This window comes from Cygnus olor, chromosome 1 (genome assembly GCF_009769625.2).
Source record: "Cygnus olor isolate bCygOlo1 chromosome 1, bCygOlo1.pri.v2, whole genome shotgun sequence".
Taxonomy (NCBI): domain Eukaryota; kingdom Metazoa; phylum Chordata; class Aves; order Anseriformes; family Anatidae; genus Cygnus; species Cygnus olor.
Window position 1 is genome coordinate 93,083,919 of NC_049169.1, and position 18,904 is coordinate 93,102,822.

The following is an 18,904-nucleotide window of genomic DNA, read 5'->3' on the forward strand; positions in this document are numbered from 1 at the left end:
GCTTTTCATCCACCAGTCCAAGTCCTTCTCTGTGGTTCTCATCTCTATCCGCTCGTCACCCTGCCTATATTTGTGCTTGGGGTTGCACCAGCCCAGGTGCAGGACCTTGCATTTGGCCTTGCTGAACGTCATGAGGTTCTCTATGGCCTGTCCAGGTCCCTCTGAATGGCATCCCTTCCCTCCAGCGTGTCGACTGCACCACACAGCTTGGTGTCATCCGTAAACTTGCTGAGGGTGCGCTCAATCCCACAGTCCATGTCACTGACAAAGGTGTTAAACAGCACCTGTCCCAAACTGACCTGAGGAACACCACTCGTCACTGGTCTCCACCTGGGCCTCGAGCCATTGCCTGTGAGTCTTGGAGTGCGACCAGCCCACCAATTCCTTACCCCCGAGTTGTCCATCTGTCAAATCCATGTCTCTTCATTTAAGAGACACGGATGTTGTGCAGGTCCTGGGCAACGTGCTCTAGTTGTCCCTTCTTGAACAGGGAGTCTGAACCAGATGACCTCCAGAAGTCTCTTCGAGCCTCATCCGTTCAGTGATTCTTTGATAGAGTGCCTGAGCTATTGTGTAGGTAGAAGACAATTTTTTATTTTTACCAAAGCTTCTGAGCTTCCCGTTCTCTAACAGTGTGGCTGTGTTCTCATTGCAGAAGCAAGGCCAGGTGGTTGTGGTTTGTTCTAAACATGGCTTATAGACCACACATCATGATGTGGTTTCTCACTGTTTTTTTTCAATTTATTGTATACTTTATTCACAGGAAGAAGAAGGTGAAATATAAGCATGGTAAAAGAATGACAAGGGAAAGAGGAGCTAAAAAAAAAATTACTTTGGCAATTGAGATGTGGTATTGTGGTCTTACTGCCAGAGCTAACATCTTCCATCCATTTAAATTTGCTATCCTCTTTTGTTCCAAATTTTCCCCTCTCATGGCCTGCTAGACCTGCTAGCAATGTTCTTGCTTCTTTGTTCTATTCCATCAGACAGACCAGCTCATGACAATAAAAAACATGCATGAGGCCACAGAACCTCTTCTTGCTTGGCTGCTGTATGCTTGACCCTTCCCAATAGTGTGATCGTACACATCTTGTGACTGAAGTGCGCGTGTCCAGTTGTATCAGAGTACTTGGAATCAGCCTTGAATATGAACTTATACTGAAGTATCTTTAAGAGAAATGATGTGTTTTGTGTTTACCATGAGTAGCTTGTGGTTTGTATGTATATGATTACCATGGAGGAACCAGAATTTAACTTTGAGCTCTGTTACTATGTCTTGCGGTAACTTGTTTGTGCATGCTTGGTCTCAGCAGTAATGGAAGGCTTTGAAAATCTTTTTGAAGGTCACTCTAGGAAACTCAAACTGTGAAGGGATGCAAGACACGGACTCCTGATGGCTCTTGAACAGGAGACGTTTATTGCCCTTTTTCACTACTACATATACTTTCCCCGTAGCCCCACGCGCTGTCCACGCGCCCGAATCTGTCTTACAGTTGGTTAGAGACCCTCAGACACGCGCCTTGAGCCAGCCAGCAATTGGCCACTGCCCAAAGCTCATCTTCAACACTGTAGCCAATTTATTTTATCTTGTCCTTGCTCAAGTTTTTGGTTCTACTGCTGTTTTCCTCGTTATCCCTAACTCAGGGACGTGTGAAACAGCACAAAGCTCCCTGCGAATTCCTTTCCCACAAAACTGTAAATATTTCTCTTTATTTTTTTGTTACTAGAATCCCATAGTTAACTTTGAACAGCCAGTGCACCTAGAGAAGTGGTTTCCTCGTCAGCTGATCAGAAGTAAAAGAGAAGAAATCCGAGACCTGATCTTGCAACTGCACTTTCAACAGCACAGTGGCAGCAGTAGCTAATAAATTGAATCAGCCAGATTCGATTCACCTGGCAAAAATGTTGCTGTATGAAGTAACTGGAACTCTGCTTAGTAGCATCTGGGCTCTTTCTCCTTTGCAAGGAAGAAAAAAATTACCACAAGAAGTATTTTGTTTGTTTGTTGTATATTTATTTAAATAATTATTTTAATTTGGATGCAGTTGTGGGATGAAAAGAGAATGTTATAGATAAGTGTAAATATGTAAGTTAAAGCTAATACATGTAAGTTGTTAACTGATTTTTTCACTTGGAATATGAAAATGTGTACAGGTATGTGCCACAAAGATGTAAAAATATTTTGATCTTTTGGAGCCTGTTCTTTGTAATTCTACATAAACATAACTTACAGCTGGATGAGCATGTAGAAGTCAGGCCTGAAGACAGGATTTTGACCCTATTACACCGTGTCTCTACTTTGCAGTTCATACAGATAGAATGAATACTATGTATTGTTTTAATTTAAGTATCTAATATGGACTCTTTATAGAGATGTATTTTTTTTAGTTTGGTTTCTGATTACATACAGAAATAGTCTGAATGTTTCAGAATATTCTGCTGAGATTTGAGACTGCTGGGTTTTGATTTTTTTTTCCTCCCTAAGCATTTTCATCATAAAAATTATTTCAGTGAGTTGAAGACATTTGCTTGAGAGTGAGTTTTGAAATCTTTTAAAGTCAGAGGTAGACTCTTCTGAATGTCTTCTGTGATTTTTTTTTTTATGTCAAATTTTAGAAATTCTGCTCTCAAAGTACATGCTGGTACAATACATGTAGGCAATAGTTTTTACTCCTCTTTGCCTTATTTTTGGGAATTATCCCTGTGAATATTAAAGCATCATTTGCATTAAAAAGGCAAGTAGATTGTGGCTCAAGAAGTTTGAGATATTTTACTGAAATCCTGCTTTTATTTAGAAAGGACATTATTATATATAATGCCTTGAAGACATTACATTTATATATTAGACAAACAGGATTTATGCTTTGCTCAGGAGAATTGCGTAAAGATGCCCAAATGTTCAAGTGTTTGAACTCAGGACTTGATTTGATAAACTAGCACAAGTTTATCATGGTCTAAATATAGACTTATGTAGTTTTTCTCAGACAGTGATCATGGAAGACTTTAATAACATTTTGATATGTGCACACTTTTTTTCTGTAGTTACTACACCATAGAAGGTGGCTGTTTTAAGAGGATGCTTTCTCCTGTTCCTCACTGTAACTTTGTGTCATAGTAACCTTCAGAAGAACCATGTTGCAGAGAACCACCAAAACCACCTTGTGTTATAAGCATATGTGCAAAACCAGGGATGTTAAAGCTTGGAGGTAGGCTAGAGAGTAAAAATAAAAATTTAGGGCAACCCAAAGGTGTGGACAATTTTATGGTATCACAGAATTCTCAGGGCCCCTTCCCTCACAGCAACTCTGATACCTAGCATTTGGAAAATCCAGTCATTATTTCAAGTTCTGTTCTGTCATCCAAAAAAAAAAAAAACAACAACAAAACAACATTGTTTCTCAAACCAGGAAACATTATTTCTGGAGAATAGAGACAATTTTAAAACCTAATTTGCTGAGTGCAGTTACTTTATGTATAACTGTGGGCAGCCTGGTGCAATTACCTTGTGTTTTTGACTTTGTTTTTGCTTTAATTCTGTATCCTTATCACTACCCTCCACCAATATCTGTCCCTCTCATCCCAGAGCTTTTGTGACTTTGATCCCGTAAATCTCATCACCACCATTACTTACATGGATAATCTTTGTATTTATTGTAAGAGATAAACGATAAAATGCAGAAATGTGTACCCTTTCTCTACACCTTTTCAATTGATGAATATATTAAATGTTCCCTTACTACAAATACTTTGGACTTTTCTTATGGTATAATTAGTTTATATCATACAGCAATATTTGTTCTCTTTTAGATTGACTGGTTTATAGATATTTAAAAACAAGAGTTACGTACAAACTTTTCTAAATTGATTTTGTAACAGTAAAGAATTACCTTTGTAGATTGATGTTAGATATGTGCTATGTGAATGCCAATACATTTGATATTAAAATCTCCAGAAGTTGCTGAACATGACTGTCAACCATTCTTTTCCCTTCTGCCACAAATAACTGGTGAGCTAAGCATAAGATAGTCCATCTTACTGCATTTAAGGTATGTACTTAGCATGTCTCTCTTAATTCAAATTTGTTTCAAAGTGATTATTTTTTCTGCAGTCCTTAAAAAGGCACACAGCTAGTTCACAGCATCTATGGCAAGCAAGTCTGCTTTTTGGCTTGTCAGACATACAGTTTTCTGTAGTTGGGCTTAGCAGTATTGACAGCCTGAATGACTAGTTGGGGAAATGCCTGGATCCAACAGCCTCAGCCTACCTTGTTCCAGCCATAAGCATTTAACAGATAATGTGGTGAATACTAGAAGTGTTTGTGACAAGTTATACTCCATGTACCTTTGTTGGTGTTTTTTTTGTTTGTTTGCTTGTGATTTTTTGTTTGTTTTTGTTTGTTTCTTTGTTTCTTTTTAATTGCCAGAACTCTCTAGAGATAACTTCTAGCAGTGCTCTTTTACGTAGAGTACTGGACAGACGCAGGGCTCTTTGTGCACATCTTCTGTGTCTCCATTTCCTTTATCAATCCCTGTTTAACTGAAATGGTAGAGTGGTGTGATACTTAAAAGCAAACCAATCTTTGTAGGGCTCTTTAACGTACACTTTGCAATTTGTTTTCAATTGTACTCATGAAATGTTAAACATAGCTAAAAGAAACTGCCACAATCTGGCTGTGTGGGACCTGAAACTGGCTTCCATAAAGAGATCTGAGTCATAGAGTTTGATTTAGGGTACTGTTGGCAAGTGTGACACAAGAAACAAGGCTGAAGAGAAGTAACTTGCAGGAAATAAATCTCCCAGGAAAAATATATATACAAAAAAAAAAAAAAAATCAAGCACTGGAGGACTGAATCATGAAAATGTGAGTGTGCTTTAAAAGGTATCTGTCAACTGGCAGGCATAGATTCACAGCAATCTCTCTCTCTCCTTTCTGGGACTCTCCTCCTGGGATTTGACCCTGAAATAAGGTTGCAATACTCAGTAAGTACTATACCTGACAAAATTATGAAGACTCAAAAGTTACAGTGGCAACACTCTTATCTTGGTTGTGACAGGGAATTGTAATATTTCCTCTGGCAACCCCTTCCAAAAAAAAAAAAAAAAGAAAGGACTCATAGGTTTCTAGATTTAAAAGCAAGAATTGTAGAATGAGACATGGAAGATCTCAAAAGAGTGGAAAATGCTTCTGTTGATGGTCAAATAAAACCAAAACCAACAGCAATAAATCTGTCCAGCAAGATTGAATTGGGAAACACCAAAGATGAGACACAGGCATGGGGATCATCTTTGACTGTTGAAGGTAAGATGTATTCACCTGATTCAGAAAAGGAGGAATGCTAGGAATAAGTTTACATTATATATTACGAACAGAGTAAATAATGAAGTGTTAGATTAATTTGGTTGACCTCACTTCATGATTTTTCTGGTCCAAAGACTTTACAATACTAGATGATGGAAGAGGTGGCAGTATGACGAGCTGTGCTGGGCTGATACGCTCAGCTGGAAGGCTAGGCAGCCTTGGGCTGTGCTTATTCTTGGGACATGGTTCATCAGAGAGCTCCTGCTACCAGGAACACAAACAAAAGGCAGTCATGGAGAAATGTTGGCAACAGCAAGCACAGAAACCTAATGAGTGAAAAGACTTAGTCTAACCTGATTGTCTCGGCTAAACTGATCAGGAATTTTGTTGGTGAATCCTGTCAAATACCATGAAGTCAGTTGCTGTAGTGCAGGCACAGGAGACAATTTGTAATCTTGGTGTTACGCTGTTTTCCTGGAAAACAGGGAGCTTTTAAGCCATCGTGCGACTTTGTTAGAAGTATTTCATTAAGGTATACCTTTATATTGCGTTATTTAGCTACAGGTGGGTGGATTTAGCTTTTTGAATAAACTGTATTTGAAAAACAGTAAAATTTATCTACATTGTAGCAGAATTTCAGGACTGTTATCTTGTAAAGAACTATGAATTGGATAATCACATCTGTTATATATCCTTTTCAGAAATATAAAGTGTCAGAAAATTGGCTTTTTATTATCAGAGGTGCTGACATGACCTTGGTCTTTACTTTCCCCTCTTTTTACCAGCAAGAATATATATACTTTTCTGAAATACTTTTGAACAGATGCAATCTGGCTGATGGAAATGAAGAATTAAGAGTATTCTTATGCAACATATTACTGCAAAGGTTTTAGCCAAATCAAAGGAGGACTTCATTTTTAAGGTTTACTTTGAAAAAATTATTCCACGAGTTGTTTTGCTTAAGAAACTTTAAATGATGATTATGCCTTCTTAGCTATGCATTTTGCTGTCATAAAGGCTTAGAAGGAGATTTGTAGCTGTTGCAAATCCAAATTTCAGTGCTGAAATCAGCATTGAATGTAAAATTGATACCTTGACCTAATATTAAAAAAAAAAAAAAAAAAAAAGAATTTAAATGTTTAGAATACTTTGTCACGCAGAAGCTGACATAGCCGTACCATGGAAAGCAATTACATTTTGACAGAGAGATAAAGCAGGTAGTTTTTATACTATCCAAATTCTGATTGCATTTGAGTACTTTGTTGCTGAAAAAGCCAGCAACACTAAATATGAAAACTCTCCAGGAAAACTTTGTACTGGTTTTCATATTCTTACTCAAGTTCACGCATTCTGAGAATTTTCTCTAAATGGATTAGTTATCATGCTTTCTTGAGATAAGTTACCCTTAGTCTTTGTAAATACGTAAAGTAATTCTAGTCTTGATCATTTGCATTTTCCCAGGGTAATGGAAGCAATGGCAGTCATGACATTGAAAGCACCCATATCTGCAGAGGATTAAAAAGAGGCTGGTGTGTGTTGCTGAATCCAACATTGTAGTACAGGGACCCAAACTAGCCTCAAAAGTTGCTCTTTTTACCTACAGGTGCTCAGCAGGACCTAGAAACAGTTTATGGACAGGAAAGCAGCACTGTTCCTATGCCTTGCCTCATAGGGACTGTTCAATTTACAGTTTCAGTGTGATGTAGTGTGCGTGTACTGCTGCTGCCGGTTGTGTAGCAAGCTTAACAGAGCCAGCCAGGGTGAAGAGTGCTGGTTTGATACATATGAAATGTCTGATTCTAAGAAAACTGTTCAAGGGTGTCAGAACAGCTCAGTGGTTTAATATAAAGTGTAGTTCAGTAGTCCTGTGAAAAAAAGGAAAAGCATTTTTTTTTGGTATTGAAAATATCAGCCAAAGTCTGTTAGATGTCAGAAGACAGAGTCTAAAAGTGTGGTTTTCTTTGATTCCTGTGTGTGTCCTGTTTGTAATGTCAGGGATTATCAGTGTTACCTGAATCGTTAGAGTTCAGCAGAGCAGCCAGAACAGAGGAGTCAGCACTCTACACCTGTGCAAATGCTCAGCAGACCATCATCTGAGAAGCCTTAGGAATACACCTTTGAAATATTTATGCAAAACCACTGCCAAAAAGTCACCTCAGTCAAGCCAGCTGTTAGCTCAGATACATCTGAATGCAGTAACCAGCAAGTTCCAGGTAATGCCATCCAGGAGGCAGCCCTGACACGTTTTTTGTAGTGGTCTGAATGCTGTCTGCCATTGCGGGTTGGCCTCTGTACACGTTTCCACAAGGAGCTGACGCCTGGACAAGAGGGAGCTGAAAGTGCTGCTGCTTTCCTACACCCTGTGTCCTTTCTGCAGCTCTTCTTAACTGATTGTCTCTTGAGGTATCAGCACAAATCTGCTCTTAATGCTCATCTCAGATTATATCTGAACAGAAATGAAAGAGTCGCGATTTGCCCTGATTTTATCCTGGGGGAAGCAGATATTGTGGGATGCAAAAAACAATGGGGTAGCAGCACAAGATTTCCTAGCATGGACTCAGGCAGCAGGGCTGTGTTACCTCTGTCACCAGTAAAAACCTACGGAAAGATTGCTTCAGTCTTACCCACATAAGCATCATTGCTAAAGCAAGTTGCTGCATTTTTAGATACATATAATTGTACAAGCAAAAGATAAAGCATACTGAGACCTGCTGGAGAGTAGTGTGCTCACATTGATGTTTTGTGGTCAGCTGGATTTTAAAAATGGACAGAAATTGAAGGGCCAAGGAAGAAACATGGTTAATTAAGTGTGAAAGGTGCTGTCCTTGTTTGGACCATCTGTTAATGGTATGACAAGCTCTGGTAAAGAGCTTAGCTGGCCAGATTAAAATTAAAAAATTGTCTCAGTCCATCTGCTAGCTCCGAGGTATTTACTTCCATCACCTTTCCTTGTTTCTTCACTGAAGTGCAATACTCTCCTTGAAAAGGTCATTCCCAGGATGTCTTATTTTTTTACCTAATGTTTTTTCCAAAGATAACTATACGTGACATCAAGACACTTTCAAGACAGGTAATGCTCTTGGTTGTTTCAAGGAGACGTTAAAGACAACAGCTCTTTGCTAAAAGGGATTTTATTTTCATCCTTGCCTATTGGTTTTCGGACACAAATAAGTATGTTTGCCTTCCTTTGGAAAATCTCTCTCTTCCTTTTGGTTTTGGGAATGGTTAAAGGAGATCTTCAAGCAGTTGCAGGTAATGCAGAAATCTTCTTTATATTCTTATTTTCAAGGTTCTACCTATTATAGCAATATATAGCAATAAAAATATCTGTCTCTTAATTGAACTGAAGGAGGCTAATACAGAAAAATGTTTGTTCAAATCTGTGCTGTGACACCAGTGTAGATACAGAGTTCTTAGAGTGATTTCCGAAAGAGATGACTGTTGTTTTAAGAGCAGAATGTAGGTACAGGATGTGAGTTTTCCCAACTTTGAGAGACTTTAATAATGATAAGCGAGTTTTCTATTTGGTGCTTTTTTCTTTAGTAATTTTGTATTAAACAAAAACAAACAAACAAACAAACAAAACTTCTATCTCCTTTACATGGACAATGAAGATGTGTCAGTTTGGGTAAAGATTGGAGTTTTGCCTTAGTGACCTTGTCTGATGTTCCCTTCTCCCTCCAACATACCATCTGGTGGTGACCTTCTGCTTTAGAGCTGATTATTAATTTAGCATCAAAATAATCATCATCTTTTGGTCATCAAAGTCAAAGGTGGTATTGACTTTGAAGTTGCAGAATGAAGTCATAATCTGCAGGGTGAAAAATGCCGTACAATTACTACTGTTCTTTCTGTAATTAATTATTAATTTCGATTCTTTTTCAGTTGTTTTCTTGGGAAACAGTTGAAGCAGGAAGTTTGAATTCACTAATTTCAGATCAGCTGTCTGTGGAGGTTAGACAATTAGGTGGTCAGACTAAAACTAAATAGACACATTCTCCCCTCAGGTGTAAAGTTTCCTCTGAAGTGATGTGGAACAATTCACATGAGAGGAAATTTTAAAAGAGCTACAAAGCTAAAGCCCTTTTTTCCTCCCCCACTCCCTCCCCTCCAGTCAAGTAGGCACCTGTTGTATGATGATAGAAGTTGAACTTGCTTGCTGTCAGTTCAGGCAGCTTTCTTAATGCATAGGTTATAAGTGTGGAAAGAATGTATGGAATAAGGGGACTTTTTCATTAATTAATTATGTCTTCCATTCCCTGCCCTGAAACTTTCAAGCACTTGCTTATTGACAAGTATAGTCCCACTGGCTTAATCCAAATCGCAAAAGGGAAGTTAAACACAAAACATTAGCATTCACGGGGCTAGGGCGTGTTATTATTTGATGGGATTCTTTAAAAGAGGTTAAGTTTGTTTATAATAGTACAGTCATATGGATAGCTTTTGGCTCGTTAACAGAATAAAACAGTTACATCCTTCAGAGATCAGAGCAATGGCATTAAGATACATATGATTGCATCTCACAAATTTATATGTGGTTTCAATTTTACAGCAGAAGAAAAACAAGCTAAAGATGGAAAACAAGCTTCACCAACCCCTCAGCTCAGTGTCTGGCGGTTAGCAAGCCCTTCTCTGCCTCCTGAGTTGAAAAAGATTAATGGGATCATGGAGGCTGAACAGGTCAACAGGCGTTTGCTTTTTCGAAGGAAGCGGTCCATTCTGTTTCCCAGTGGAGTTAAGATCTGCCCTGATGAATCTATTGAACAGGCTATTGCCAACCACCTGAAATACTTCAGACTCAGAGGTAAGTGAGCATGAAGATCATACATCTCTTTGGAAACCGATAGCATTTATTTGTAATAAAAAATAGAGGAAGCTTTTAAACATAATGCCATGCGATAGAAAATGCATTGTTACACACGCACAAAAAAAATCTTCTGTGATAATCTTCCTTTTGAGAGCAGTTATGAACTTAAAAAAAAAATAATTATATATATATATATATCACTTTCTGGCTACACTCATATCACTCTCAGTCCCTGAAATCTCAGCTAGCATTTAATAGTTGTTCAACCTTTCTCATAGAATAATTTAAACACTCAGAAGAGTGGGCACTAGGTACAAGTTAGCTAAATGGCAAAGCTGATTCTTTTTATTTAGTGTTTTTGAAGTGCTAGTAGAATTCAGAAAGGGATCTTTCAAAAAAGAGTCAAGTCAGAGACATTGGTCTCTCATGCACATGACTTTTGGCTATGGCTGGCTGTTCTCTTGCCTAGAAAGCCAATCTCATGTGTGTATAACAGAGATGAGGCCTTTATTTCAAGATACAGAAGTTGGTGTGAAAGAGTTCGTTCTGAAAATCTGAAATATTCTCAGTAACAGCCTCTTTCGTGAGTTGGGGTATTACAGCAGTGTGATGTATCTTAACAGTTGTGTCTGACATCGTTGGAATAAAGTGCTTTCTGGCATTTATGCATCTCTGTATAGTAGCATTCAAACACTTTATTGCAGCTTACAATATTTGCCCTTAATCTATCGGTTAAACAGGGAAGAGCTGCTCTCACTTAAAGGTGGAGGAAACATCTTCAGAGATGTGTTTTTGCATTTCTAATTAACATTTATTAAAAAGTAATAGATGTAGCCTTCCTGTTGTTAAAAAAAAAAAAAAAGAAAGAAAGAAAAAGAAAGAAAAAGATCATACCACCTTTTGTCCACATTGCTGTAATGCTTATGTTACCATACTAATATCACTGATGAAACTGTCATAAAGCGTGGGCTACTAAATCACTTTGACCAATAATTCTACCCTAAATGACTTGCCTAAGGTCTCCAGCAAAGCTTGAGATGAGGCAGGGTGTTGAGCCTGTAATCTCTGTGTCCCACACCTCCACCTTGAGTGCTGGATCAGCCTTTCTGCTCACTAGATTAATACCTCTCTCTCAGCAGTCACAAGATGAAAGCCATTTTATCACTTCTGGGCTGTGGGAGCCCCATTTGCAGACTTGTCTTTTCAGCACTGGCTGTGGTAATGATGCTACACTCTGCGTGAAGATTCCTCTTTCCAAATAAAGTTCCCGAGGACTATTAGTGTCAGCGTGCTACCATACAGGGACTTAAAGAAACAGTTTTGAGCAAATGGGCTGATTTTTACAGCTCTGGGACGTTTGTTGTTTATTTGGATTAATGATATTGCATTGCTTTGATCACATAGGGCCCCTTTTAAAGTTGGGCACGTAAAATTACAGCTGGACTAAAGTGACGGAATATGGTGTCTGTATTATTACAGAGGTCTGGTTGTGGTCCAGTGCAAAAGCAGCAGATACCTAGCTTCCTTCTTTTATTGCCACTGTCTAGGTATTAGTTTTACTTCGCTCTGGTAAAGTTTCCCTCCAGCCACAGTATATATGCATCTAGGCCTAGCAAAGTTATTTGAAGTATATTTGAGTCAGTTGGGCTTTTTGTTTTCTTTTTTTCTTTTGGGACACATCTTCTTCCAAGGCCTGTTGGAGATGAGAGGCTTGGCTTCACATAGTTTGAATCATGCATTCTGTATTTCTCCTCCCTTCAGAGCAGTGAAAAACAATTAAAACCAGGAGTTACTGAGTGTCTGTGTAAAAGTAAACATAAAGAATGTATTTGGAGAGCAAAGTGGAATTATGTGGGATCAGAGTCGCATCCAAACAATGAGTTGTGCCCAGCCTGAGCAAGACATTGACATTGATCACGCAGCTTGACAGGCTTTCCAAGCGTCTTGTTTATGTCTGTCCAGTAGCACTCAACTGTTACTTGTTTTGCTCCAAATGAATCCCTGCTAAGTACTTTGACTGCAGCCACCCCTTAATTACATGTGATACAGGAATGTAGGCAAATACAAAGTAAGCAAAAGTCTGAGTGATAGTAAAGAAGAAAAATCTGTAAATTAGGTTGTAAAAGCTTATTTAAAACTGAATGATCCTAGGTTGAACCAAAGGTCCACCTAGTCTTTCTTTCTGCTTTCCTACTGGACTTCTGGCTTCCATGGTCCTCAATGACTTCTTGAGCAGAGATGCTTTGTCCACCCTTCGCATGTTAAACTTTTGAAAAAGATCTCCGCAAGAGAGAGAACTTTAATTAGCAACAAGTTAGGCAAGGCCTGGTTCAAGCAACCTGTCATCTTCATTCTGTTAGCAGCAATACACTGCATCAGAACTATTTGGTTAATCACATCCTGAGTAAATGCACCTGAGGTAAGTGACAGTTGATGGTGCTGTTATTTTCATAGTCACAGTCACAGAATGGTTTGGGTTGGAAGGGACCTCAAAGCCCATCCAGTTCCAACCCCCTGCCACAGGCAGGGACACCTCCCACCAGACCAGGTTGCCCAAAGCCCCATCCAACCTGGCCTTGAACACCTCCAGGGATGGGGCATCCACAGCTTCTCTGGACAGCCTGTTCCAATGCCCCACCACCCTCACAGTGAAGAATTTCTTCTGATCTAAATCTCCCCTCTTTTAGTTAAAAGCCATTACCCCTTGTCTTATCACGACACTCCCTGACAAAGAGTCCTTTCCCAGCTGTCCTGCAGGCCCCCTTTAGGCACTGGAAGGCCGCTACAAGGTCTCCCCGGAGCCTTCTCTTCTCCAGGCTGAACAACCCCAACACCCTCAGCCTGTCTTCACAGGAGAGGTACTCTGAGAGGTACTCAGAGAGCCCTCTGAGCATCTTCATGGCCCTCCTCTGGACCTGCTCCAACAGTTCTATCTCTTTCTTATGCTGGGGGCCCTAGATCCGACCACAGCACTCTTGGTGGGGTCTCAGAGCAGAGCAGAGGGGGACGATCACCTCCCTCACCCATAAACTTGCTGAGGGTGCGCTCTATCCCACTGTCCATGTCACTGACAAAGGTGTTAAACAGTGCCTGTCACAAACCGACCCCTGAGGAACTCCACACATCGCTGGTCTCCACCTGGACATGGAGCCATTGCCTGTGAGTCTTGGAGTGTGAGCAGCCCACCAATCCCTTACCCCTGAGTTGTCAATCTGTCAAATTCATGTCTCTTCATTTTAGAGACATGGATGTCACGTGGGACAGTGTCAAATACTGTGCACAAGTCCAGATAGACAGTAAAGCTGTTTGCTGAGTGTTGTCGAATTATATACCAGCTTTTTCTTGAAAATACGTTTTTCCTAGTTAGCTAAATCAGTACAGTAATTAAAAAAATAAGATGGACTTTGTTTGCACTGTCAACAAAATAGTCCTAGGCAAAAGTGTGGTCACAGTTTGGCTCTTAGGAACCAGCTAGTATTGGTGATTAGAAAAACAACCCTGCAGGGGGATAAGTATGATGGTACACAGAATCTATTGATTTTTCCAACCTCAGTCTGCATATTTAGAATCTTCTTTTTGTTCTGTACCCGTTGAGGTAAGGAATGACTTCAATATCCCATACTTTCTCTGAGAAGATGTTTTTCTCTGAAAGTATGGTTTTAATAAAATCTATTCTTTCCTTAGTTTTATTATCAACAACAACAACAACAAAAAAAGGGTGGCTATCATGGAAGGAACTGTTCTTTTCTATTTTGACATAAGAGCTTGTTAGGGGAAAAAAAAAGATTTGCACGTGCTGGTTATCCGGGGTACATTTGTTCTGTCTACCTTAGAAGGAAACAGGTGGAAATATAATTATCTAGCTGTAGCTCATAGCTTTATTTACTTTTGCTAGCTTGCTAAAACCTTTATTAGTGTTAGAGACTGACGAACATTTCTGTCATAGGCTTTAAGCCAAGTGCTTACGCCATATAGCTGTATGCTTAGCAGCATACGCCTTCTTTTCAGCCTACAACGTCTGGACAACGTCTGGATTTTTTTAGCCTTAAAAAAAGCAAGATGCAGCAATATATAATAAATCGTTAATTCCTTTCGAATTGTAGCAATGTTATTGTTGCTGCTGGAAGAATCATGTCAATCTAGCGGTGGTTGGTAGCTGGACTATTGTGATGACCACAAAGTGTGTCCGACAGGCAGCTGGAGGTTTCATAAATCAGATTTAGTGCAAGTCTAACAGTGTGGATTTCAGATACTGAGTGCGCTTTGTATGGTAATGTTGAGTTTGAATGATGGTTTTTACTGCTCACAGGGAGATAGTGGCTCAATCCTCTGTTAAATAAAAATTATTATATGAAAGATAGCCATACTTCCTCAGGCCAAAAGCCTGTCTGTTCCACTCCTGTCTATGGGATTGACCGACCAGTCACCTCATGCTGACTGTCCATTTCCTTTGGTATAAGTTGCCAGTAGATGTCTGAGGATTTTAATAGACTTGGAAACCAGATTTAGTGGTAAAAGAGAAACAAGATAAGAATTATGAGGTTGCATGGCTTGTGCTGTTATTCCCACCCTGTGTGGTAAAACAAAGGATGTTGGGTTTTGGCACCGTGGTTCAGAGTTAACATTGGTGCTGTTCTGGATATGTCTGAGATGGGACTACTCTGGTGGCTACCATTCCTAAATTGCATTTGCCTTTTTTCCTGCTGTGATCCACTGCCTTAAACAATTCGGTGTATTGTTTAACATCATATTTTCACGTGAGTAGGTCTGATATTCTCTCTGCCAGACCTGTTTTTGTCAGCCAGAGCTTCAGATGAAGCTGAAAACCTAAAGATTCTGTTTAAAGATCCTGACCAAAGAAGGAAATGGATGGTATTCTCGCATGTCATAGCTAATGGGAGCCAAGGACATTTTGGTACTTGGAAAGAATAACATTAATTTCTGAGGAATTAAGTTGTGTGCATGGTTATAATCCCTAGATTTGGTAATCTTGGGCGTAGCACTGAGCTCCTAACAATAAAGTCAGAATCCAGATTTTCTACCCATTTCTTGGGTTGGTTCAGATGTATTACTGAAGCAGTAGAAATAGTGTTATGTTCTGCACATGGACAGAGTTGAGAGAGAAGTTTCAATCTGATGCTGAAACCTTACACATTACAAATTATTCAAATCATACTGAATAATTATGAAAGTAAACAGTCAAAATTCATAAAGACTACCTGGCCAGAGCAGCATGCAATAAATCAAAAAGTCTGGCTGCATGAGCCTTTTCTGCTTCTTTTCCCCTCTCCCCTGGCACATGTTGTGCATAGCTCATACTCAGCTGATAAACTTCTGTCACCATGATAAACTCCCTGTCACCATAGTCCTCAAAACCCAATACCTTTAGGCCACTCAGTTGTGGAGACATTGTTAGAGAGGAGAAGGAATTGTCCTCATGTTGCCTCAAAATAGAATATTCTGCCTGATTCAGTGCTCCTAGCCGCTGTACACAACTCAACTCTTAAGAAGCACTAATGAGATTTAACTGGGATTAAACTCCAGCAGTCCCCACTTACACAAATGGCCAGAAAGCCACCCTACCCCCCGCTAGGTGCCCAGTGCTGTCATGTGCTGCCCCTCCTATTAACCTCAGAAATCCCTGAGCACGGGCTGAGATGTAATAGGCTAATTGTTTCTCATTTGAGAGAGATAAATGCATCCTGGATGGTAAAGCTAGAGCCAGAGCGAAGCTGCATCCTGCCCAGGTGCATACGAGGTAGCCATACAGGAGAATTTCAGACAGAAGGATCATCTCATCACAGATCTTACCTGGAGACTTTGAAAAGAATAATAATGTCTTTAGGAAAGGAAACTTCAAATGAGCTTTTTTTCACCCCTTTGTACGTATTTGTAGGACTGAAAAGAGCCTGCCTAGGTGGATTTTCTTTCTGGCTGAAACAATTTGACTTCAGCTTTTCAGAATATTATTCTTTATCATTTGTAAGTTTTTACTTGAGTGTAAACACTACATTTGAAGCAGATAAGCTCCAAGGGCTGGACTTTTTGGCTTTCAGAGGAGATATGCTGAGACTCACATGGTCTTATTACATGTCCAGCTTTCTGAGGCAGCCGTTGAAACCTGTTACGTTCTTTAAGAATGAAGACCTTGGCTACGTCAGGTGCCTATGACACTTTGTGGAAATTTGCACAACGGCATGGGCCAAACATGCTGTTCTTTCTATTTTTCCTGCCTTGGCTCTCTCTCTCACCTTGAAGATGATTGCATTTCAGTGATAAGTTAAGTGACTTCTAATTTCTGAGGAATTGTACCACGTGTATGCAAAATGTACACTGGGAAAGAATTGCAGAACAAGCCATCTGTTTTCTGTTCTTGGGTTGAATTCCAGTTTGTTATTTCGGTCAGTCACACGTCATCTGTGTACCTGCTTACTTTCCTGTAAACTGGGATAATCGCATCTCTATAGCAGGGAGAATTTCTCTTTATCTCCTAAACCTAATTTTTGTAATGGTTGGATTCTTCAGAGGAAAATTGTAAAGTAGCCAAGCAATCAGGAAACACTAAAATACAAGTTATTTATTACTGTGGCCATGGGATGCAGGAAGTCATTTTGTAGAGGAGCTTACTTTCCCACCCACGTGGAACTTCAAGGCTCTAAGCTTGCTGCCTTAAAAGATTGATCTCGATTTGATGATGATTTAATCAGTATCGTTTGCCTGGATTAGAGGCCTGATCACAAATCCTGTCTTCTCCAGGGCCTGATGTTGCTGCTGCTGTCCCACGTAGTCTGTGACTGTGGCTACCCCTGTAGCAGACCAGAGAAAGTTTTAAGTGAGATCTAGCAGTAAAAACAAGCTCTTCTCCCATGCCCTCAGGCTGCCCTGAGTCTGCTATTGAAGTGCTGGGTCTGCTCAGCTGTTCCTCTGTTATCCTGGCAGGGCTGGCTGGTTTGTTTTCAAGGGTTTTGCAGCTAGTCTTCAAAACCTAATTCCTGGGAAAATCTAGGCCTGTACAATAGGCTTTTTTTTTTTTTTTAATTATTATTATTTTGCTTAATAGTTGCAGAATGTTAACACAGTGTATCATATTAAGCAAGCAACTTCAGTCATAATTATGAGCTGTTGGTTTCCTGTCCATTCATTGTAAGCTCTGGTGCTGTATTATTTTTCTATTCTCTATCTTTAAATATTTTACATTTTAAATTCAAAGTTACATTGCAAGTCAAAAAGTGTACTGGTAAATCTGTTTTTCCTAGATGCTCATTTTCTTAAATTTCTGTTTTGGCTTGACGGAGTTGTTCTTTTAAATATTAGTTAAAAGTTGCTTCATTTTCTGTCAGAATATATAGATAGTATATGTGACACAGGTAATGGCAAGTTGCTGGAAGGTCAGAGAAGTGAATGAAATGATGATTTTTTTTTATACAGTAAAATATAGTTATTTGATGAAGCTTCCACTGGAGTCTCTTAAACTTTGTTTACAATTTTATGGCTCCAAGCTTAGTCTACATAGTCTCAGCATGCTTATAATGTACTTACGAAGAACATGTTTTTCTTTTGTGGGAGTGCTTAGGAATTTGTTGATAAGAAAGGTTGAATAAACCTCCCTGGCCAGCAAATAGTTCAACACCCGCCATGGAGGTGGGCTCTGGCTTTAAGTGGAAAGAAGGATATAAACTTTTATTGTGGAACTGAACACAGCGTGAAGCTGGTGTCTCTTCAGTTCCCTGGGTGGCCACATCAGTTATGCCATGATAAGAACTGGCTCCCTCTTTGACATACCTGAAGGAGAGATGGCAGATAGAATCGTGTCTGTTTGTTTCTTTATATGAGCATGATTTGGGCCCCACTGAAGAAACTGCACTGGTCTTTTGTGTGCTTGGACTGGAAGCTCTCATCTAACTACAAAACATGGGCAAGGTATATGAGAAAGAAAGACTGAAAAAAAATTGTTCCTTTCCTCAGCCAGGCTATGGGTTTGCTCTTGAACACCATATGGGTAAGCCTGCTTGGGGATGGTTCTTGGGTTGAGCTCGATGCAACCCGAACTTTTCCTGCAAAGCAGTCCCCTGCTCTACAGCCTTGTCAGCTGGAATAAACAGGGCAATGACAAAATGAACTGCATGTCAGCAAGGCTGTGGCATGACTGTGTGACAAGCAGCTCAGGTGTCACCTTGTGGTCTGGTGTGTTATTGTTTGCTGCAGTGGAAACACTGAGAGAGGACAAAGGCCAGAGAGGACCCCTTATCTGCATCCTCCTTTCATCCTTCCCCTAAAAATATGACCCTATACCGACAGCTTAAGTCTGATTAATGGGCTTGGAGCCCACAGATGTCACAGAAGTCTTTGGAATTGGAATTGAGTGGAGTTTCTAATTCCAGGCAAATGGACACACAACAAATCCTTAATCTATTGGGAGCTGACTGGGGCAACTGTTCATACAGCAGTAGCTTGTATTCAGGCAAAGTACTGTCTCATCACATCCACTAAAAAAACAGAAAAAAGAAAAAAAAAAAAAGAGAAATTAAATTTATTTAAGAGCATTAAGGAAAATTATTACTGCCAATTATTACTTGTGACTGGAAAAGCAGTACTTTGCCTATTGCAGTTTGAAAACCGTAGGGTTAGACAGTGCCACTGCAGTTTATTCACAAGGCATTGCCATGGCTTCGTCTCTCTCTGATAGTGTGCTGAAGACTTATCCCAGCCACAGGGAATAATCTCATTTCAGGGTTGTTGCTGTACAGCATTGCACCTGGAGTAATAGTTCATTAGTCAGCATGCAGGGCACAAGTTCC

General features: G+C 39.7%; 2 protein-coding genes across 2 annotated transcripts in view; both read left to right on the forward strand.

Moving 5' to 3' along the window:
- Positions 1–3,959, forward strand: part of SENP7 (SUMO specific peptidase 7) — a 41,612-nt gene extending 37,653 nt beyond the window's left edge. Inside the window, 1 exon segment of the mRNA XM_040569634.1 lies at positions 1,728–3,959. Within this exon segment, the coding sequence (XP_040425568.1) occupies positions 1,728–1,865 (138 nt within the window). The 3' untranslated portion in view covers positions 1,866–3,959.
- A 5,666-nt stretch (positions 3,960–9,625) lies between these two features.
- IMPG2 (interphotoreceptor matrix proteoglycan 2) overlaps positions 9,626–18,904 on the forward strand; it is a 53,397-nt gene continuing 44,118 nt past the window's right edge. The window contains exon 1 of the mRNA XM_040569767.1: positions 9,626–10,103. Coding sequence (XP_040425701.1) covers positions 9,809–10,103 — 295 coding nt within the window. The 5' untranslated portion in view covers positions 9,626–9,808. The remainder of the gene's footprint in view (positions 10,104–18,904) is intronic.